Source organism: Benincasa hispida, chromosome 5 (genome assembly GCF_027475165.1).
Source record: "Benincasa hispida cultivar pf3 chromosome 5, pf3_genome.v1.1, whole genome shotgun sequence".
Lineage (NCBI taxonomy): Eukaryota > Viridiplantae > Streptophyta > Magnoliopsida > Cucurbitales > Cucurbitaceae > Benincasa > Benincasa hispida.
Window position 1 is genome coordinate 20,259,357 of NC_143482.1, and position 24,848 is coordinate 20,284,204.

The following is a 24,848-nucleotide window of genomic DNA, read 5'->3' on the forward strand; positions in this document are numbered from 1 at the left end:
TGGGTCTTGTTTCTTTAATTTTTTTTTTAGAGGAAAAATTGGAGTGAACAGTTAGTTCATCTGGTTTTGTTCATCATATCAATAATGAATGCTATATAATTGTCTCTTTCTAAAAAAATTAATAAAATGCACCTCTGTCCATGGGCAAGGAAAATGCTTGAAAAAACTACCTTCTCTAGCCTGTCTTTCTTGGTTAAAGAAATCTTTGGATAGGAAACTTTTGGATTGTGGGACTCTGTTCATATTCAGTGGCTGAGACATTCATGCTCAGTTGTTCCTCAACTTCAAGAAAAGCTTGTACCAACAACCCAGAAATGTACATATCAACCAAAAACAAACATAGAAATTACAAGCTATACAAGCTAATTTAACAATTATCTAACAGACTACTTTATTCTTATATATATCTTTGTGGTTGAATGCTTAAACTTTTCCTACACATTGGCTTGTTTTGTAGTTCTCTCACTAAACCATGCTTCAGGAGAAGTTTTGAAGCTTCTTGGAATGGAGAAATTCTGATCTCGGTCTTGGTTGTGCATGTTTGGTAGAGAATCCTGATTCTGTTGTATGTTTCTAGATTCACTGAATTCAACAATTATCTGTATGGTAGGTAATTTGGATTCTGTTTCTGAAAACTGTTTTCCAATTTTGTGATTCACACGGTTCAAATTCTAAAAACAACATTTTTATATTTTCATTGTATCTAGATTTTGAATTTTGAAGTGCATAATTATATTAAATAAAGATAAAAACACTTACAACTCTAGTATATGCTATGTTATAAATTCAATTCATTTTTCAAAAAGTAAAATATATATTATACAATATATTATAAATTATATAATATTACAAAATAATAATTACACAAAAAAATTAACATAAAACATGTTCATGTAAACCCTAAATCCTAATTTCTCTACTTGTGTATGTTCCCTACTGAGACCAGTATGGTGAGTAGGTTAAGGTAAGAAGTAATGGGTAATTGTAGGGAAAAGGGTGAAAAGTTAGAAGAAAATTTTGAGTTTGAAAGCTTGAAAAAATTGGCTAAGTGTAACCTATGCATTGGAAGCCAAAGTGTGGCCGAGAGAAAAGCTATGCGTGGACAAGGCATGCGGCAGCCAAGTTTTGAGAGGTTAGCATACAAGCGACAGCTTCAGGTGTGCGCGAGCGTGGGTGCTGGGCATTGGAGTTGCATGTGCTAGACGATCGTGTAGCAACAAGCAACGCTAAGCGATGCGTTAGATGATCGTGTAGCTATGGGCGGTGCTAAGCAATGCCATAAATGATCGTATAGCTATGTGCGATGCTAGACGATGGCACTACACGATGGGCGTGATGCATTAGACGATGTGCATGATGCGTTAGATGATAGGCATCGACGCTACACGATGAGCGTCAGCGAGAGCTACACGATGAGTGGCAACGAGAGTTGTGCGATAGGCTGTGTACTACACGATGAGCGAGAGCGAGATCGTTGGGTGATGAGCATCAGTGAGAGATCACTGAACGATGAGCTGCACGATGGGGCGGTGAGCTAAATGATTGTAGCATGTATTGATCAGTCTTAACCACCAATTATAGGCACCAACTGTCCTAAGCACCGGATTTAACTTCATGAAAGTTGAAAGTGTCGTGCTAAGCTTTAATGGTAAGCGGTGGAAAGCATTATAAAAAGGGGAGGCTGAACTTCAAACGATTAGTTTGATCATTTTCTCCGTGCAAATTGAGAGATCTTGGTATCGTTCGAAAGCTCTGAGAGTCTACTTTTAGAGCTGACACTGCCGGAGGGAGTTTTCATCAAAATAAGGCCGGAGAAGGGAAAAGTGACTAGAGGTTCTGTTCTCGAGTGAATCCGGGCCGTTGATAAATAATTAAGTCTCCAGGACGAACCACAAGAAGTTTGAAGCTAAAATTTTTAGGTACGCTTCATGAGAAAATTTTAAACAAGTTTGCAGAAGGAAATTTCTTGAGATGAGCTCTAGAATTTGAGTTATAAATTTTGAAATTTGAATCTAAAATTTCATGAACAAGCAGGCAGCTACTTAAGTTGAGTAAGCTGGCAGCTCGAAGTAAAACACTCAGACAAACCAAGGGGCTGAGCATTCATATGTGTTGGACCTACTGTGTGAGCTGAGGAAAGCTTGCATTGAAGTCTTGGATGTATAAGCAGCCTTGGTGGACGACCTTGTGTAGCTAAAAGAACACTTGAGAAAAGTGTTGGTTGCATAAGTCGTGATGCGTTTGTGAGGAATGGTTGGAAGCATTGCATCAGCAAAAGTCTCAAAGAAATTCCTATGTGTTAAACCTATAGCAAGGTATGCGTTGAGTGAAAGTCTTCAAGAGGAAGGCTAAACGCAAAGCTCATTTGAGGGTTAGTCTCAAAAGGGAGACCAATGCTAGTAGCTAATATATGATTTTGTGTCCACAGGATTAACACTAGTGTTAGAAGCTTATCGACCCTTGAGGAGTAATCCTAAAAGTTGTGAGTGACTAAGTATTCATAATATTTTTAAAGAAACCATGTTTTAAGAAAGAATATTCTCATGTTAACTAGTTTTACAAAGTAATTTTCAAGCAAACTATAAGTTATCTTTTAAACGCATGCCATGTATGAAAGTTTATTGACAAACTATTTATGTGTGTTTTAATACACAAAGTATGCGTTAGTACCTTTAAAGACATGTTTTCTATGTGTATTGATTTACATGCTTTAAAAAGAAAGTCATAGTATGACTAGTTTTACTTGAAGCTCGATACTGAGGGACATTTGATAAGGTACTCGAGCAACTCGATACTGAGGGACATTTGAGAAGGTATCTGAGCACGAATACCTAAAGTATGACAGTACTTAGTTATAGCCACGTGTACGTAGGTAGTTAAAGTCAGAGATTGAGCAAAAGGGTTCTCTCTTAACTAAGTCAGACATTGAGCAAAAGGGTTCTCTTTTGACTAAGCAATTGACGTTGGGATTTAGCCACAGCAGGGTTATTCTCAACTAAGGAACAGTTTAATATTTTATGATAAAAACAGCTTTACATGTTTTATGCTTGAAAAATGTTTATATTGCAGTATAATGTTACTGTAAAGATTTATATTTCAGTATGATCTCTTTATTGAGACTTATGCATGAGAATTAGCTTTCTTTCTTAAATCATTCACTGGGCTAGCAAGCTTACTCTGTTTTGAAATGTTTTTCTTTCCCCTAGGTAGCGGTCAAATCCTCAGAAGGTTGCTCTGCATCTGCTCTGCCACTCAAAGACGAGTTATTGTAACCAGTCAGCTAGGTGGTTACTATAAATATTGTACACATGTTATAGTTGTTCATGTAGGAACTAAGATTTTGGGTGTCGGGACTTATGAAACTTGTAATGTAATCTCTGTAAATTTTTTGTGTTTAATACTTGATGTTTTTGGCCATAGAGGCAGCCGCTGTGTTTGAGATTGCATATTGGTATCAGATTATTTTCCGTTACAGTTAGTAGGCAGTAAGTGTCAGCAAAAGGGTTGATAACTGCTGCATCATGTCTTTTCCTAGGCTCAGAGGGTAGTCTGTGACGGGGTGTGACAGTTCATAAATAAACACTACAAGAAATATCCCTTTTAATAGCCATTAAGGATAGCCCATTTTAAATAGAGCTATTGAAAAATGAAAAGAAAAAAAAAAAAAAAAAAACCAGAAAGCCAAATTTTTTTGGCCTGCCCAAAACAAAACCCATTATTCGGACTAAAAAGGGTCAGGCGCATAAATCACTTCTTCTCTTTTCCTCCCTTTAACAAAATTTATCTAATAGCCCCCATTTCTTCACAGATCTCTTCCTCGTCTCCTTACAAATCACCATAGATTTCTTCACAGACTTCCTTCGATCATTCCAACATCTCTATAGGTGTCGTTACAACATCTCCAGCTTTTCCAAAGTTTTTTTTAGGCGACTGATAAAGGTAGTAATGTAGTATTTATGATCCAAAGATTTGATTTCATTGTTCATACCTATAGCTTGATTTCTTTGGTTTCTTAGCTAGAAACTTGAGTGATTTTCGTTTTAGATTTTCCCCTATTCTTCTTTTGTTGTAGCAAAGGGAGTTTTTTGTTGCCAGTCCTTTATTAATCATCTCCAGTTTTTTGTTCATACCCAATTATGTTCTTTTTCAAACCTAAGTACTCAACCCCATTTTTTACTTTTTCAAACATTATCCCAGATTCTGAAAACCCACCCTCTAATTTTTGGGGAAAAAGTTAGGGTTTCAACATTTTTTATGATGGGGTTTTCTTCTCTTGTGATTTTACCTAGAAAAACCTTCCACCTACCTTCATTTCTCTTTCTCTGTTCAAAAAGGTTGTTGAAATTTCTCTAGCTCCTCATCCTTTCTTTTACTAGCAGATCTTTTTGTTGAGAAGTTTGTCATTATTAAACTTTATTTGTGGCATTTAGTGTAACTTTTGGATTTTGTGACTTTTAATTTTTTATAACCAAAAGTGATTTTTGAGTTATAGGAGTTATGTGAGTTATGAGTATTTGATGACATTTATAGATTTAAACCATTAGCATTCCTATGGTTATGTTTGTAAGCCTATATAAATGCATGCTTAGTTGAATGAAAAATATATCTCTCATTTTTCATATTTGTCCTCTATGTTCTTTTTTTTTTTCTAACATAGTGGTATCAGAGCTACTAGAAAATATTGAGAGAAAAATGGCCAACGGTGGGATAGGTTCACTTCAACTACCAATGCTTACCAAGGTCAACTATGACAATTGGAGCATCAAGATAAAAGCGTTACAAGAGCACAAGACGTGTGGGAGATCGTGGAGAACGGTTTCCAAGAGGCAGAAGCTGGAGTCGATCAAGAGCAAAGAGATGCCTTAAAGGAGACAAGAAAGAAGCACAAGAAGGCCCTTTATATCTTATATCAATCGATGGACGAAGATACGTTTGAGGCCATCGCCAATACGGAGACGTCAAAGGCGGCATGGAACAAGCTCCAATCGACTCATAGAGGAGCCAATCGTGTGAAAAAGGTACGGTTGCAAACCTTATGTGGTGAGTTTGAATCTTTATAAATGAAAGAGATGGAGGTGATAGCAGAATATCACACAAAAGTAATGGTTGTCGTCAACCAATTGAGATGGAATGTTGAAGAAATCACCGATGTTCGTGTCATGGAGAAGGTTCTACAAAGTCTAAATACAAAGTTCGAGATTATCGCCACGATGATCGAGGAGACACAGGATCTCGAGAACATGACAATTGAACTATTTATAGGCTCGTTACAAGCCTATGAGGAGAAAAAGAAAAGGAGGATGGAGCAAACAAAGACCGTTGAACAACTTCTCGAACTCAAAATCAAGGAGGAGAATTGTCGTGGACGTGGAAGAGGTCGTGGTTGTCGAGGCCATGGTGGAAGAGGTGAAGCCAACACCGATATTTCTCAAAACTCGTCTGAATCCTCAAGAGAAAGAGGAGGTCGAGGTCGTGGAAGACGTGGTGGAAGGTCTGGGAGAGATAAATCTCAGGTAAAATGTTATAATTGTAACAAATATGGACATTATGTGAATGAATGTTACTCATCTCAAACAGAGTCGATTGATCGAAAGCATTAGGTCCAATCAACCGCTAGCACATCAAAAGCCCATCAAGGGCAATCCAATTATGCAGAGGAGAATGGAACCTTATTTATGGTTTCAAAGGGAGAAGAAGAGAGTCAAGATAGTATGTGGTATCTTGACACAGGAGCCTCGAATCACATGTGTGGAAAACGCGAGATGTTTATGGAGTTGAACGAGATGGAGAAAGGTAATATTGCCTTTAGAGACAATTATTTGGCCGCCATTAAAGGAATAGGTAAAATTCTCATTCGGTTAAAAAATGGAGAAAATCAATATATCACAAATATTTATTACATTCCCAATGTAAAAAATAATATATTGAGTGTAGGACAATTGTTAGAGAAAGGTTTTGAGGTTCAAATGAAAATCAATTGTTTGTATTTGAGGGATAATCATGAGAGACTTATTGCTAAAGTCTCCATGACCAAAAACTGAATGTTTCCTTTAAATATATGTAATGATATTCCAAAATGCTTGAAGACGTGTTATAAAGATCTCTCTTGGCTATGGCATCTACGGTTCGGGTACCTCCATTTTGGAAGTCTAGAAGATTTGTCGAAGAAGAAGATGGTGCGAGGTTTACCACACATTCACAAGCCAAACAAAGTGTATGAAGGGTGTTTGCTTGGCAAACATCATCGAAGTAGTTTTCTGAAGGAGTCTATGACAAGAGCAAAGAAGACTTTAGAACTCATCCATGTCGATGTGTGTGCAATGATCAAACCAGAGTCTTATGGTAAAAATAAATATTTCCTTCTCTTTATTGATGATTTTTCTAAAAAAAACATGGGTGTACTTTTTGAAGGAAAAATCAGAAGTATTTGAAATCTTCAAGAGATTTAAGGCATGTGTGGAGAATGAAAGCAACCTGACAATCAAGGCCATGAGAACCGATCGAGGTGGTGAATTCACATCAAATGAGTTCAAAAAATTTTGTGATGAAAAAGGCATCCGACGTTCGTTAACAGTCTCAAGGACACTGCAACAAAATGGCGTGGTGGAGAGGAAGAATTGGACAATCTTGAACATGGCAAGAAGCATGCTAAAGACGAAGAAGATGCCGAGGAAATTTTGGGCGAAGGCCGTAGCTTGTGCAGTCTATTTGACAAATCGAGCACCAACCAAAAGTGTGCTTGACAAGACGCCTCAAGAAGCATGGAATGGAAGAAAGCCCGGGATTGGTCACTTCAAGGTGTTTAGGAGTATTGCATATGCTCATGTGTCGGAAGAAAAAAGAACCAAGCTCGATGATCAAAGCGAGAAACTCATCTTCATCGACTATGATGCAAGTTTAAAGGGTTATCGTCTTTACAATCCTTTGAATGGGAAGGTAATGATTAGTCGTGATGTTGTTTTTGATGAGGAAGCCTCTTGGGTTTGGAATATACAAGAGGAGAAGTATGATTTCCTTCCATATTTTGAAGAAGACGATGAAAAAGAGTCGACAAGGGATGAAATGGGTAAAGGTTTGCCCATTCCAGTGCCACCTCATTCGACCGATCGATCATCATCTAAAGGTTCATCCAGTGATTCGGAGAACGAAATTGGCCCAAGAGGAACTTGAAGTCTACTGGAACTTAATGAGGTAAATGAAAATCAAAATGACATAATTCTCTATTGTCTTTTTTATGATTGTGAGCCTATTAGTTTCCAAGAAGCCATTGCAAGCAAGAAATAGAAAGATGCAATGGATGAAGAAATTCGAGCGATAGAGAAAAATGACACATGGGAGTTGACCAAGCTTCCAAAAGGGCACAAACCAATCGGAGTAAAGTGGGTATACAAGAAAAAGAGAAAAGTCAATGGCGATGTTGAGAGGCACAAGGCGAGACTAGTGGTGAAAGGGTATAGCCAACGACATGGCATCGACTATGATGAGGTATTTGTCATTGTTGTTCGCCTTGAAACTATTCGTTTGATTATTACTTTGGCAGCCCATAATCATTGGAAGATACATTAAATGGATGTCAAATCGGCATTCTTGAATGGAATTCTTGAGGAAGAGGTCTATGTGGAACAACCATTGGGTTATGAAGTCAAGGGTGAAGAAGATAAAGTGCTTCGATTGAAGAAGGTACTTTATGGTTTAAAGCAAGCACCAAGAGCATGGAATTCGAAGATTGACAAGTACTTTCAAGAGAAAAAGTATATGAAGTGTCTTTATGAGCATGCTTGCTACATCAAAATGCAGGGTGAAAGCATAATAATCATTTGTTTATATGTTGATGATTTAGTATTTACTGGAAACAATCCTAGCATGTTTGATGAGTTCAAAAGAGAGATGGCAAAGGAGTTTGAAATGACAGACATTGGTCTCATGAGTTACTATCTTGGGATCGAGGTCAAACAAAGTGGAGATGGGATTTTTATATCCCAAGAGGGCTATGCTAAAGAAGTGCTCAAAAAGTTCAATATGAATGATGTTAATCCAGTTGGAACACCGATAGAATGTGGAGTCAAAATCACCAAGCAAGATGAAGAAGAGAAGGTAAATTCTATATATTTCAAAAGCTTGGTTGGAAGTTTGAGATACTTGACATGTACAAGACCGGATATTCTTTATTCGATTGGAATTATTAGTCGATTTATGGAGGAACCGACAGCAACACATTGCAAAATATCAAAAAGGATACTTCGCTACATCAAAGGGACGATTGGTATGGTCTTTCCTATGTCTCTTCTAGCAATTTTGATATTGTTGGTTATTGTGATAATGATTGGAGTAGTGATTTGGATGATCGAAAGAGCACTACGGGGTTTGTGTTTTTTATTGGTGAAATGGCGTTCACATGGATGGCAAAAAAGCAACCCATAGACACATTATCAACATGCGAGGCAGAGTACGTCGCTGTAACTTCATGTATATGTCATGCAATTTGGCTAAGAAACTTAGTGAAGGAGTTGAAGTTTCAAATGGAAGGTCCAATGGAGATTTTTGTTGACAACAAATCGGCCATTGTCTTAGCCAAAAATCTGGTATTTCATGGGAGGAGCAAGCACATTGATACTCGATTTCACTACATTTGGGATTGCATTACGAAGAAAGAAGTGGAATTCAAATATATCAAGTCACAAAACCAAACGGCGAACATTTTCACAAAACCCCTCAAGTTGGAGACTTTTATCAAAATGAGGAGTTTACTTGGTGTAACAAATCAAGTTTAAGGGGGGGTGTTGAAAAATTTGTCATTATTAAACTTTATTTGTGGCATTTACTGTGACTTTTGGATTTTGTGACTTTAGTTTTTTGTAACCAATAGTGATTTTTGAGTTATAGGAGTTATGTGAGTTATGAGCATTTGATGACATTTATAGCTTTAAACCTTTGGCATTCCTATGGTTATGTTTGTAAGCCTATGCAAAGGTATGCTTAGTTGAATGGAAAATATATCTCTCATTTTTCATATTTGTCCTCCACGTTTTTTTTCTAACACTTTTGTGGTTTGTTCTCAATTCAAGAGCTTGATTTAATCCTGATTGAGCCTAAAAAATCTTTTACAGGTTTTTGTTTTAGCTTAATGTTAGATATTAACGGCCTAAATCGCTTGGTGTCATCATGATTTTTGGGAGATGACTTATTTTTAATTGGTACTAGTTTGTTTTGCTAGCTCATTTAGTCCATGTAGCCCTTCTTGATGTTAAATTTTGACCAAGTTTTTGTGTTTGATGAGGAAAATTAATGATTCTATTGATAATTTACTTCAATTTTTGTATGATATTGTTGGGTTTTTCTAGTGTTGATAGTGTGAATACTTATAGATTTAGTTCCCATCTGGGTTAGAAAGGTTTAGTTTATTTTTTGTTTTAGATCTATGTAGTTTCAAATGTTACTTGGTATGTAACACTTGTGTTTTTGGCTACGTATACAAAATTTGAGTCTAAAAATGAGTGAATTGAGATTTTGTTAAATGCAATATGAAATTTTGAATGATATAGCTTTGAAAGCTCAAAATTTAAAATCAAATATGCTGAAGTACAAAAGCAAAATAAATTAATTGAACTTGTTGCATCAGTTAGTCAATGATATATAAAATGGTTCGTTGGGCTGGACTTGTACTTGATTGTTTGAAGCGCCAGCTAAAATACATATATATGTATGGATATTGAAAAGTCATTTCTATTTGTGAGTAGTTGATATTTCCTAGTTCACTGCTTGATCATACAATTTTTCATCCCTATTAAATTCTTCTATCTATTTATCTAGTTGTTGCACTGCTTGATGATCAGAGCTGCAGTATCAGTATTTTGATATATCCTCATTGTTGCATACTTAGATCTTTAAAATGTTAGAGATAGGGGTGTATAAATACTTGTAATAACTTGAAATTTTCATTAGAAGTTCGTTAATGTTAATAAGGTTAGGATGGTTTGGTCATAGGCAGATAATTTGAAGATTAGAATTCTAGGAGAAAGCTAGTCACTATGGATGCTATTATCTATACATATGGTTAGGAAAGCCAGTGGGTATTTGTGAGGAAGATTAAAGTTAGCATATTTGTATTTTTCACGTGTGTTAGATGGGTGGGAGATCATGCAAACTTTAGAGAATGCACTTGAAAGGTCGTCGATAACTAGTATATTTTATTTTTGTTATTGCTTCCTTATCTCTTGGTTGACTCCACGATGAAAATCAGGAAGATGATATCTTTCGCCTTTATAAGGGCTTACATATCCTTTTATTTGTGGATATTTGGCTTCAACCAGATAATATTTGCTTGTAAAATGCATATTAATCTATTAAAAAAATTATAAACCATGCAAAGTTTAATATTAAAATTTGAGGATTTTTCTTTTTAACTATGAGAATAAAATCCAACATAAAACTCACAATCTTTTTTATGATGTGATAGTTTCTTTTTGAATTGGAATTTTTTAACACTAACATTAAAAAAAATAAGGAAACTTTGTATTTACGTTGGTGTCTGTTTTTTTTTTTTTTTTTTTTTTTTTTTTTTAATTAGTATTTACAAACACTTCAGGGGAGAGATCCTAAAAAACTGTTGTTGGTGTCTCGATTGTCGTTCTGATTGTTTGAAAATTAACTTTTGCAAGAAAAATTGGAGGAAATTAAAAATGTAATTTTTGGTAATAAAAGGAGATGGTTTTATTGCTGTACATGGGTTAGGTTGAGTTAGATTGAGTGTATTTTTTGGACCAATCCGAAAATTTGGATTGGTTGAGTTGGCAACCCAAATAACCAAATAAAGTTTCTAACCTAACCCTTAAAATTCGGGTTGGATTGGATTGTCGGGTTATAATTTTTTTCTTTTTAATTAAAAATATGTAAATTTATATACAACACATGACTAATAACTAAAATCTCATAAAATTCAAATGCTAAATACCAAATATCTAAGATATTTATTTCAAATTAAAATAAAGACAAATATTATAATAATTTTAAAAGAAAAATATTATTCACAAATTAATCAATACAAAGTAACCAAATTTTAAATAAAGAGAAATATATATGGTATATTTTATTTATATATATAAAATTCGGGTTGGGTTGGGTTAACTCAAATTTTTTTAACCAACACACAACCCAACCCAACCCAACACTTAAATTTTGGGTTGGGTAGTCTGGATTATTTAGGTTGTCCAGTTATTTTGAATACCCCTCGATGGTTTTTTGTTTTTTTTAAGGTTATATTATAATATTCATCAATGCAGTTCCAAAAATCAATAGTAAATGATTTTGATTTTATTTCCTTGCCAAATATTATCATTTTACAAATAAAAAAAAAAAAGATTATTATACTAGTAAAAGTGATTTTAGCTTCACCAAAATTATTGCAAAACACACCCTAAGTTAATGTTATTTTTGTGTATTTGATAGGATAATTATACCTTATGATTGGTTTTGATATATGCCACTGGGTATTGTCTGTTATGTGGACTTACATGAAAATATGACTTATTTCTTTATGCTTATTACACCTAGCAAAATAGACAATGTCAAACAAATTGTAAGTATTTAAGTTTATTTAATATTGATGTTAATTTATTTTTGTTCTCTTTAAGTTTTGTAAAAAGTATTAATTTGGTTTATATTTTTGTTATCTTTTATTTAGAGGTGATAAAGATGTATATGCCACAAAGTACACTTCGAGAGTATAAAAAATGGCGATATACTCCTTTGCATAGAATGTGGATATTATGTGTAACGAGGTTCATGAAAAAGGTTTTGCATCATTTGGATACTTGTAGTATTAAATCTCTTATATTGTCACTCTTCTTCCTTACTATTATTATATACATTATACTTATTAATAATGAATTTAGTTTAATATTTCTTATTTTCTTTCATTGTAGTTAAATATTGAGAGTGCAAAAGAACATCGACGAGGTACGAGTATCAAACTATGTTTGATCAAATATTCTACAGTGGTACACAATATTTATTTGGATTCACTCTAAACTTGCATTATCCTTTAAATATTTTGGAGTTTTTTTCGTTTCATTTTAATAGACCTTAGGCATTTTGTATAGGTTTGAAATATATTGTAGCTTTGTTGGTTGTCAAACTATTTTTTGTAATCTTGGTAGATTTGAAACTTATTGTATAGCTTTTTTAAGAGCGTTGTATTTGAAACTCAATCGTGAATTTATCAAATATTGATATGAAATGACGGATTATGTTCTTGATTTGTGTTATTAAACTTTTGTGAACCGGATGATTTAATTGAAACAGGATTGAGAATAATTATGGTTGTACAAATCATTTTATGCAAGATTTGAATTCCAATTATATGCTAATATATATTTATTACAGGTTTAATTAGAAATTATGTTAGTTTTAAATTGTTATCGTAGTATACAATAATGTTTGATTATAAACTAACATAATAGCAAACTCATCCTACATGACGTTTAATGTCCGTTTATAATTGATATCCTAGCAAATTGCCATTGTATGGATATGTTGTCAGTTAGCAACCGTCATCATAAACAACTGTCATCGTACATATACGATGTCGGATGATGTGATGGCAGTTCAGAACTACTATCAAAGCTAATCCGTTATTGTACCCGATCATGACATGCAATACAATGGTAGTTTATAATCTATCGTCATAGTATACGACAGCACATATTGTTTTTGAATACTCTGAATCGGCGAAAGCCGAAGCTACTCGGTTTTGGTTCTAGAACTGAGCTGTCGGGATTGATTTTGGTTCAAACCGATTTTCTTTTTCTAGATTAAAAACAAAAAAAAAAAAAAAAAGAATGTCGAATTTTATAGAGCATGCAATCTGCATCTTTGTAACCAGCACAAAAATCGTATCGAAGGAAAAGTAAAAACAATGGAGGCAGTCAAAAAAACACTTAAACCAATAGAACTAAACAATAATGTAAAGGAGACCTAAACATGGTAGTGAAAGACCAAACTAGACTTGAGATAAACGGTAAAAAACCAAAACTATCGAACTCGAAGTGGAGGGGAGAATGGAAATGGCAGGTGGGCTGGCGTTTGAGCTTCGGATGGCCGACGGTGGCTCTAGAGAATGGCGACTGGCGATTAAGCTTCAAAATGTAGAAGGAGATGGCAACCGGCAAGGGAGAAATGGAGAGAGGTGGATTGACACTTTAGAAGGTAGGGCATGCAAACTTTTAGGGTGCGTTTGATGTGCATATTTGGAATGCTACGTTTGGTAATGTTAAGCCGAATTAAGTGGGAGGTTTAGGTAGTTTGCATTTAAGAAAACTGTATTTGGAAGGTAGGTTTTGAAAGTTTGGATTTAAAAAATATGTGTTTTGAAGGTAGGATTAAGTAGCTGAAATATTTTATTGTATTTAATTTTTTTTTAAAAAAATTAAAATAAATATTTTGTCTAAAATTATAAATTTATTTAATTTATTATTTTAATAATGTGATAGATTTTGAAATACAAATTCATAGACTTTTGTCACTTTAATTAGTTTGAAAATGATCATTTTTTTTTGTCATAATACGCTAATTTAAAATTGAAATAAATTAGTATTTTAATATTAGATTCAATTATTGAAAGATTAATACTTTTCCTTTTATCAAATTACATTTGAGGAATAAAAAAAATTGAGTTTTAGTTTTTATTTGGTCGCTAAATTATTTTAAACATTTTAAGTCTTCGAGATAGTTAAATTGACCAAGGAAAAAAATGAAAATGTTATTAAATTAAATTAGGTTTTTTACACCTATAGCCTAAATAAATATATCTATACAATTGCAGTCTAATGGCGTGTTTGGAATGACTTAGAAAAAAAAATTCAAAAATTCATTTTTATTAAAACACTTTTGATAATAACTCATTAAAACAAGAAACACACATGTATTGTCGTTCTTTCTTTGTTTCTATATATAAATTTGCCTATTGTATTATATAATAAGAGCGTTTTTATTAATGTTTTTTAAGGTTGGCAGGTGGTGGTCGCCAGATGTGGCAGTTGGAGGTTGGCCGACAGAGTGGGAGGTTGAAATTTCACCAATGTGGGGAAGGGGGTTGCCAGAGGTTGGTTGATGGTAGTCAGAGTTGGCCGGTGGTAGCTAAAGGTTGGCCGACGATGATCGTCGAGGCGGCGGCTAGAGATTGGCCAACGACAGTCACTGAGGTGGCAGTTGGAGTTGGTCGACAGTATCCGTCGGAGGTGGCGACTAGAGTTGCCCAACAACTGTCGCTGAAGGATGGCGGTCGGTGGTCGCTAGAGAGTGGCAGTTGAAGTTAGCCAATGGTGGTCGTCGAAAGTGGCGTTTGGAGGTGTGCCGATGTACTTCTTACATTAAATCATAAAAGAAAAAAAAAAAAAAAAAGAGTAACACATGGGTTTGAATATTGTTTACTATTCAAACCCATGGGAAAAGGATGGATTTCCTAAATCCATGCTCCAAATAAAAATTGGACTTAGGTTGCCTAATCCATCAAATCCCAACCCACAAACAAACATCTCTTAGGGTTTCCTTTCCCTTATTTTTTAATATGTAGGTTAAAAGAAGTGGGTGGGCTGGTCATTTGGCCTTTTCAAATTAAAAAAAAAAATGTATATATACAAGTATAGTCGGTTCTGTTTGGTTCTACATGGTTTTTTTTAGATCATTGAATCGAGTAGCTCGGTTCTCTTTGTCAGTGAACCGCCAATCCCAATTTTTTTTAAAAAAAATCAGACCAAACCATTTAATTCAATCTGATTTGTTTCGATTAATCGATTTTATCCAATTTTTACACACCTTATAGTCAGTTTAGAACTGACATCTAAAGGCAATACGATGGCGGTTTATAATCTATCATCATACATATATATGTTTACTCCTTATTGTTTCTTAGTTTTTTTTATTCCCTTTCTCCCTCCCCAATTTTTTCCTTGATTCCCTCTCATTTCTCTATTTTCATCTTCTCCCTCTTTCTCATTCTCATTTACTTTCTCCATCTCTCTCTCTTTTCAATTTATTCTTCTCTCTTCTCCATCCCTTCTCATTGTCTTCTCTTTTCTCCATGTTCCCTATTCTTATTCATTCCTTTTGGATTTAATCTTCTATCTAATCCATCCATTCTTTTCTCATATATTTTCCCTTCTTTCTATTATCTGAAACTGTCACCGACCGACCCACCGACCACATCCAAACAACTACTTTTCCTTGCTCTTCCTTTGACACAATGAAGTTACATTTTCACCTACTCTTTGTGTTTGTTCTAATAAAATCGTGACCAGTAGTTTTCTTCTTCCTTCTTTGTTTTTCGTTTCCTTTAACCATAATCTCAATTTCGCAATTTCTTTTCTTGGATCGAATCTCTATTTACATTTTGATCAAATATTCTTTTGGACTTTATGGATTCTATACCGTACTAAAAGATATAGAATTTTAATTTAAAATCAATTAAATTTAAGAAGAGTAGCTCATATATATTTTATAAACATTGTGAGGTCCCTTAATTTTTTTCTAACTTGACCGTCCAACTTTTTCATTACCGCTGAATTGGATATGGTCATGTCACTCTCTCAGTTACATTATATTGGGAGCTCTACTCCCAAACTCAGCAATGCCAAATCAATCCATGATCTTTTCTTCGACTAAGTCTTTTTATTTTTTTTTTAAACATGAACATGACTAGGTTAGTTTAAGGTTGTATATAAATGACACATATATGTAAGCTCAGTTAAATATTCAATAAATATGTATGCTCTTTTATATATATACCTTTCTTGCAAAATTTCTTACCTCCTTGAAGAGTCACGATGGAAAGTCTCTCCCACTTCAAATTGAGACAAATGTGTTCTAACAATTTATCGATTTCCAACTAAACAGGCTCTCAAACCCACCATTTCAAGTCTCTCCTTAGACAAGAATGGAAAATCCAATCAAGAAATTGTGAAGTTTTTTGTATTTGTTGGGTCTGTACACTTGATATTCTTAAATAACAAAAGCCCAAATGATGAAGCTGGCCCCTTTTTGCTGATTCAAACGTGATCACCCAAGTTATTTTGTCCAAAATCTATTTTGATTGGTAGAAAACTTAATTCTGCTTGCTCCATGATCTTGCAGCTGATGTGCAACATGTGGAATAATCCACTATCTTTTGCCTGATGGAGGAAATGATTTCTGCTCTAATGGGAAATTAATTTTAGACTAATTACTTTCTTTCTCTCTCATGTTCTCTCTACTGTTTGCAGAAAAAAATTTGCTAACCATTTTCTCTCTGATTATTTTCGTTTGATTGCCGAGAGAATGAAGAAGAAAAAGAACATGCAATCTTGTAATGAGAAAGAAGAGAGAGATCTACACGATGATGTACGTGGTTCGACAATACAGTGCCTACATCTATGGGAAGGAGAATAATTTTATTCAAGAGCTAGGTCACACTTTTCTTTACAGATTTTGTAGCTTTTTTGTAAGTTTCAGTAAAAGATTGTTTCTACAAAATGTAAATTATGCATATTTATACATTTTGTCTGATATAAGTAGTTACATAACAAACTGTAAAGAAAAATGTAAAATACTGTTGAATAAACGATTGTATGCTTGAACTTATTTTACTTTAGTATCAATGGAGAAAGAGAGACATTATGCAACCTCATTGGAGCCCATGATGGATCATGCAACCACAAAGATGGGAAGGTGCGTTAATGTCATTGTCAACCATAATTAAGGATTGAAGGGATTTAAAGTATTCAAATGTTTTCAGAGTAAGTGGTGAAGAAATTGATGGACAAGAATCTTTGTTTCCACGAGCGAACATACTCGTACGTCGTGTTCTATTACCATTTCCTAGAGGGCCAACACAATAGTAGTTTTCCATGACGACCATTTGGCCTTTCGATGACAAAATGTGAAACCCAGAACAACTCCAATTTGTCAGTTCATTCTGCAAAAAAGATTTAGTTTTATTTTTCAAAAAATCTTCTCCTTTAATTACTAAGTTTTTATAATGTAGATGCATGGTGCCCAGTAGAACATGAAAGATATTTGAACATGCATCTACATTAAAATTTAATAATGAATGGAGGAGACTTTTCTGACATATAAAACCAAATCAACATACCTATATTGAGAACCAGTGATATGGTCTATCACTGGTAGACTCCTACTAATATTATGGTCTATCACTGAAAGACTATTTAAATTTGATCATATTTGCAATTTTTTTTACATTATATTATATACTTTTGGTCTAATGTCTATATTTACAACTGTTCTTTAAATCTATTCCCTCTTCGACTATGGTTGAGAGTGTTGTCACCTCCTTCCATCTTTGTGGTTGCCTGATCTACCATAGACTCTGACGACGTTGCATAACACAACTCTACTTCTTTTGATACCAGAAACTTTACAATTTTCATAATTGAATTTTGTATCAAAGTGGCTTCAACAGTACTGGGCTTCATTGAGAATTTGGCAAGGATTTTCGGGAGGCTTTTTCAAAGTAAATGGATATTTATTTGCAATTTCATGCATCAAGAAAGGGTTATTTATTGATGAAGTATCCAGAAAATAAATGGATATTTATTTGCAATTTCGAGAAAGTAGCATGAACATAACTCATCTAAAAAAAATTGTGAGTGATAATGAAAAAGTGTTGAGATTCTTGTATTAGAAAAATCAAAAGATCTCACAATATTTTACGTATATAAATTAGAAATTGTGACTTATTATTTGAAAAATTAGGTTTACTTGCTATACCTACTTTCCTCAATCCCACAATCTTTCATTACTCTCTACTGCATTGAAAAAAAAAATTAAAAACACAAATTATACTTGCAACAATTCTCTTCTTTCCTACCTTCATTTCAAATCCCAAAATTTTGATCTCTGTTTTTCTCCTTTAAAACTGCATATAGTATTTGTCTCAACACTTTATGCCATGTGTGTGGCCCAGAAAGGAACAGAACCTCGTGATTAACTTCACGGTTCGGAGTACCAGTTCATTTCGAGTCCATTTAAATTAACTAGAGAAAAATAGTATTTTTGAAAGAGTCATTTTTATTTAAACACTTTTAATAAAAAATTATTTAAAATATGATTTGAATTGAAGTGTTTCCAAAGCGATTTTATTTTTTAGAAAAAAGACTTGTTTTCGATACTAAATAAACCGAACAGATCTTTCAACTAAAAAGAGGTAAATTTAATTTTTTTTTTCTGTCAACATGCTGAACGGACAATTAATTATTATAAGTTAATTGGATGACGTTGTAATTTTTAAAATTTTAAATTACAAAAAAATAACAAAGAAAAGTTGTTTATAAATCTATTTTAGTTATCTAAAATAAGACGTTTTGGTATTCATTTACCAAACACTACAACCTATTTTTTGGGTTGTTTTCAAATAAAGAAAAATATGCTAACTTATTTATAAATATAGGAAAATGTCAGTCTATCAATGTTAGACCGTGATAAAATTCTATCATTGAGTGATTAAAGTCTATCGCAGTGATAGAATTCATGATCAACACAATGGGTTAGAGATCATCATCATGCATCATAAAAGTTTTGTATGAACCCACAAACATATCAAAACAGTAAGGGGCGGTTGGTTTCGTCCGATTTTTGGTAGCTCCGGCGACATTCCGACGAACTGAACACAAAAGCAAGTGAGAGAGGGAGAAGATGAAGAAGAAATAATGAATGGAGAAAGAGAGAACGAAATTTATTAGGGAGGTTCTTTGGAGAAACAATTTGTGGCAATGGTTTTGGTTTGGTTTTGGGCATTAATGGGCTTTTAAAATGATCTAATTACACACCATCTTTTATAAATGTAGCAAAATAAAGGTCCAACCCAATCATTAAAATGCTAAAGTTAAAAAATAACCTTATATTATCTATATACTTCATTTTAGGTAATCATTTTAATGATATATTATCAACATACTGATAATATATTCGAATTTTTATTTTTAATGAGTACTAATATTTTGTTTATATACCCTTCTATTATTAATATACTTTAGGTATTTACTTATTGAAGTTTAATACACTCGTGTCTTATATCTGATATATTGTTAGTACACTTGTATATTTCCTTAGATAACCATTGATGCTTGATATACTTATTTTCTATAATCTAATCTAGTATTATACTTATACACGGAATATTGTTTTTATACAATGAAACATACATGTTTTACTACACAATTAGTTGTTGATTAATGTTAGATACACTCTCGATACAATTGAAAAATTGACTGATGTTAGATACATTGATGATATACTATTGATAGATTTGAACGTTGTTTGATATTGATATAATACTAATATACTATTGATAATCTTAAAAGATGATTGGTATGTGATATATTGTTGATACACTGATATCATTAAAAGGTATTTGATATGTATTGATATATACTACTTATATAATGTTGATACATTTAAAAGTTGACTGGTTCGTCATATACTGCCAACATACTATTTACTCAAAACTGGATTTATGTTTGATATACTCATAATATACATGATTAGGGTATCTCTTGGAACCTTGGCCTAATGAAAGAAAGAAAATTAAAAATTGATATTTAAGTATATCAATCAACTAATATATTTAAAATGATGTATATCAGTTATATGATACTACAAAAACTAAAAGCAGTGGGAAAAAACGGGGAAATTGTTGTTTACTAAAGAGAACAAAATTGGAACAAATAGTACGAAAATTAAAACGAGAACATTTTTTCATATTTGTAATTACAAAAAGACTTGAAGTTATGGCCTTGGTTTCTTAAATTGTATTTGCCACCCAAGATACAATTTTCCCATTAGTTAACTTTTGCATAATGCTAAACCAATACGGATCTTATTACTCTCTAACTGACGTTGATCTGTTTGGTTTTGGACACTTTAATTGGTTTTCCGTCTTCCTTTGCACACCATAATTATCATTTAAGGTCACATTTATCAAAGCTAAAATGTAATAAATCAAAGGTAATCTAAAAAGTGGACTCATTGATTATGTTTGTTGTATTTTACTCGTGTTTCATACCGTACTGACATCTTGGACCCACTTCCTAATCGGTAATCAAACAATATAAACTAGTTAATGAGTGGATGGTGATAGTCCAATTACATTTGAAATTACATTATCGTTATCGTTAGTGTTACTGTTAAAATATATAAGTATGAATTCGTCACAATTATTGTTATCATTATTGTTACCATTATCATTTGACTCTAAACGGCAATGGTAACAATAAATATGACAAATTCGTAATTTTAAGTAAACGCGATTAAAAGCAATCCAATTACATTTGCAGTTCAGACTCACTACAATCAATCCATCAAATGGAATTCCATTACAATTACACTAATTTTCATTATAGTTTGGTAAACGTGACTTAAGTATGATATAGTCTTCCCCGATTTTAAAATTTTAAAATTTTAAAAACAATTATTTGTGATGAAGCTAATGAGAAGAAAAGCTAAATTGATTAAGACAGATGAAGCTAATGAGAAGAAAAGCTAAATTGATTAAGACAATATTTTAGTCTGAAAAATACAAGATTATGATTTTTTTTGGAAGACAAAGAATAAACTAAAAACAATAGAAAATTGATCTAACATATCTATAATCTATAGTATAGTGGAGATGAAATTGTGTCAACCCGAGAACAAAGATCAAGTTTATCCTTAAAAAGAGTCAAGTTTAAAATGTCTATGGAAATGTCCAAGTCTTAACAAATCAAAATCTAGCAATATCTTCCCATCTTTAAATGTAACTTATGAGAATGTCACTTCTTTTTTTGTAATATTCCTTTTGAAATCATTTAGCAAAGTACTGCAGTTGTTTGTAATAGGACAACCACAGGTCAATTATCTTAGGTCTCATATCAATAGTGATAGTTATCTTCACTTATATATCCATGATCGTCCCCTTATCTAATCAATGTAAAACTTTTAGTTGCATTTCCAACCGTTTGTGTGTATTTTCACTCGACGTGTTTCTTTTCACACTAATGGATATAAACTTCTTGTGCATTATCGTGAAATAATTTCTCTTTTTATCTCGAGCGTAAATTTCTTGTGGAATATTTTTCTTATTGAATTGTGTAAATTAGGAATTATGGCTTCTTATTTGAACTATATTTTAAAGAAAAAATCACATGGCAAGATTTTTTTTTTTTTTTTTTTTTTTTGTCCAAAGTAGATGTAGTTCATAGTTTTGTACTCAAATATTTCATGACGATAATGCACAAATGAATCAGATGATATAATATCTTACATGAAAATTCAACAATATATAATTTTCCCACTCCCACAAACTTTAATTACTTCCAAGTGCAGTGACACAACACAAGTTATACTTTCAACCAAGTCAAATTCCAAATTTTTTATAACATTATCTTTATCCCACCAATGGGAATTGGGTGCTTGTCAAATTCTATCATACTTTTAATTTATATGAAGTCAATGAAAATATCGAGGTCCCAGTTTTATGAAAATATAAATGTCGATGAAATTTTTGAAAAATTTTATGAAAATTGATAGAGATTTATGGAAATTGTAATAATTAGTTAAAGAAACTTTGATTGTTGCTGAATGGGACTATAATTGACCATTTTTAATCATCATTTTTATAAAGTAAGGTTAGATTTAGATGTAATATTGTAAAATATCTGTGAAAATGTTGATGTGAGAGTAGAAATTTAAAAAGAAATGGAAAATAATTTAAAAAATAATATTAAATATTAGCAATTAATACAAAACTAAAGGACATAAAATATTTGCATATAAAATAATTGTAGATTATTTATTACAAATGAAATGGATATAAAAATAGAAAATCATATAGCAAGAAACTTACATAACATAATAAGGATATAAAAACAATAACATTAAATATAAGAGGAATACAAAAGCATAACATTAAATAAGAAAAAGAAAACTCTACAACTAGATAAAGCTCAAGATAAAATGATAGGAATATTAGAGAACTCATGTCAATTTATGTTTTAGGTGAAATGATGTGAAAATTCAATGGAAAAAATTTGAATGAAGTTAAAAATAAATATATTGTAGAAAATAACAAAGGTATTTTAGTGGGTTTTAGTAGGTTTTTGGAAAAATTAAAAGTCCAATGGCATTCTTGTAAGTTATGAACAGTGGTAATTTTGTAATTTCCCTTTCTTCTCCACTTAGGGCAGTATCGTGTGACTTTTTGCAAAATAGAAAAAATCGTAGTCGCTGAAACAAAATTGCGGTCGGTCAGGGGAGCAAGGCAGAGGCGCGACCGACTTGAAGAGCCGTGCCGACTGGAACACGAGTCTGAAGGCAGAGTTTGGTCCGGCGTGAGCGTGGGCGTGGGTTTCCGTCAGTGCGGGTTCGAGTGTGGCTGTCGTAGTCTGGTCTGGGAAGTTAGTCGATCTGAGTAGCAGGCAGTTCGGTTTCGCCATGGAGGCTGCTTCCGGCAGCGGTGAAAGATACGCGCGGGTCTGCGTGTGGTTCGTCAGTCAGAGGCGGGTAGCACACTGTTTGGGTTGTTTTAGACGACGTTGTGTGTGGATCTCTCGGTATAAGTGGATATTGAAATTACAATGGTGATTTCGTTGATTATTTTTCATTAATAAATTAATTCAAGCTGGTTCTCAAAGTGGATGTAGACCAAATTGGTCAAACCAGTATATATCTGGTGTTGTTTACTAATTTATTTCTGTTGATTGTTTGTGTTCTGTTTGGCTATCTAAGTTAGGTTCAGAAACTCTCACAAGTGGTATCCAGTTGATCCAAGGAGGGTTTATGGTAGTGTGCTGGTTTATTCATTCTTTGTTCAGGATATTTTGTTGCGTTTAATTTGAGAGATGGCTTCAATGTCTACATGAAGAAAGGTGACTTCGGATTATGGAGGAAAAAGATTATGGCTATTTTGGTACAACAAAAGGTAGCCAAAATTTTAGACGAAGATAACCTTCCACCAACAATAATTACAGAAGCTGAAAAAAGGATATGGATGAGATGGCCTATTTGACGATAATTCTGTATCTGTCCGATGGAGTGCTTAGGCTACTAAAGCGGAGTCGTGGGAAATTAGAAAGTCTTTATTTGACTAAGTCCTTGCAAAATAAATTATATCTAAAAGAGAAATTCTTTGAATATAAGATGGACTCAAGTAAAGGTTTAGAATATAACCTAGATGAATTTCAGAAGATTATAGTTCATCTCATTAACATCGGTGAGAAGATATCGGATGAAAATCAAGCAGTTATTTTTCTGAATTCTTTGCCTGAATCGTATGGAGAAGTTAAGGCAGCTATTAAATATGGACGGGATTCATTGTCCATGGATATAGTGTTGGATGCCTTGAGAACGAGAAACCTCGAGATTAAAAAGGAACGCAAGGATGGAGAGTTACTCATGGCCAGAGGCAGAAGTGAGAAAAAGAACGGAAAAGAAAAAGAGTCGAGATCCAGGTCGAAATCAAAGGGGAAAACCAAAAAGTGTTTCCTATGTCATAAAGGACACTTTAGAAAAAATTTCCCTTTGAATAAGAGCAAGGAAGAATCAAGTAGCAAGCATGCAGGGGATTCTAGTGCAGCAAATGTTACTGATGTGTATGATTCAGCGGAGGTTTTGATGGTGTCCAGCAAGGACACTGATTTGCCGAATTCCCCGGAAATGGCGCCAAAAAATTGATGCGTTATTTTATGAGGTGAAATATAGAATGAAATGTGGTGATGGAATTGTGTTGAGCACTCAAGTTTTCTCAGTGGGATTCAAGTGTAAACCCCACTGAGTTTCCTGGTAAGTCCAGGGTCGAACTCAGAGTCTTGGGAAAACGATATGCGGTGATAATTTTTCAAAAGACTTTGCGGTAACCGGTAACTCAAATAATTGTTGGTTTGTTGTTGCGGTAATAAAAATAAATAAATGCGGTGGATTTTTGAAAAGAGTTGATAAAACGGAAGATGCGATGAGTATGCGGTGAACGGGTTGAGAAGGGGGTTCGGCTAACACTTCCTAGGATGCGTTCATGTTATGCGATCATGCAACATACATACAATAGTAAACCATCTCTCGACGTGAATGCTACGGCTTCTAATGCTAGAACGCATGCGATATATACGATAAGTCTATAAGACCTACACATAAGCCTCTATTCTTATTTATGCGATGACAAAATAACACACACAAATAAGGCAACCACATAATATCATACCTATCTCTAGGGTACATGCAATGCAGGTCGACAAAAAGAGCTTATCTCTAAGTCCTTATCTCTTGCTTATGCAGAACTAATCTTGCTCTCTCAAGTCTAGATTCTAACCTAATTCTCTCGAGTCTTTAGGTTCTTTCTTTAGACTCTCTCTCGAGTTAGCTCTAAAGGGGTGTTGGGCACAACATAAAACAAGATAATCATATGCGATGAAGATCCTAGGTCATGTTAGCTTAGTTCTTCTCAACCCATTCAATAAGTTTAACTACTCATGCGTGCTAAGAGAGTGAACAGATGTAGAATAAGAACTTTCATTGTCTAAATATAAAGTTGAAGTACAAAATAACAATGCAAGAAGAGAATAAAGAGCCTGGTAGCAATCTCTTGCTTCCCAGGCTTTTACACTGTCTTTTCTACTCGTGTTCAAAAGATAATCTCGCTCTCTCGAGAGTCGGCCCACTCTCTACTTTCTACACCTCCGGGTTCTCTCTCGAGTTGCCCTGAGCGATCTTCCGGTGTCTCGGCTCTGCTCTTGCTTTGCCTTAAAGTAAAAAGGAAAACTATGGACAAGACTAAACTATAAGGAAAATCTCTAAGTATCCAAATTCGTTTAACCTTTCTTTTTAAGGAT

At 33.6% G+C, this 24,848-nt stretch overlaps 1 protein-coding gene across 1 annotated transcript; it reads left to right on the top strand.

Annotated features, from left to right (window-relative positions):
* Positions 1-5,069: 5,069 nt before the first annotated feature.
* On the top strand, positions 5,070-6,041 carry LOC120077242 (uncharacterized). The gene is made up of 3 exons (XM_090313528.1): positions 5,070-5,513; positions 5,601-5,841; positions 5,935-6,041. Exons 1-3 carry the CDS (start codon positions 5,070-5,072, stop codon positions 6,039-6,041), a joined length of 792 nt encoding a protein of 263 aa, XP_090169654.1.
* The last annotated feature ends 18,807 nt before the right edge of the window (positions 6,042-24,848 follow it).

Bases quoted from the DNA above. Each gene is read 5' to 3' on its own strand.
- LOC120077242 (XM_090313528.1), top strand. From the start codon at position 5,070: ATGGAGGTGATAGCAGAATATCACACAAAAGTAATGGTTGTCGTCAAC. The intron at 5,514-5,600 runs GTAAAATGTTAT...CGAAAGCATTAG, and splicing joins CTGGGAGAGATAAATCTCAG to GTCCAATCAACCGCTAGCAC. The intron at 5,842-5,934 runs GTAAAATTCTCA...TATTGAGTGTAG, and splicing joins GGCCGCCATTAAAGGAATAG to GACAATTGTTAGAGAAAGGT.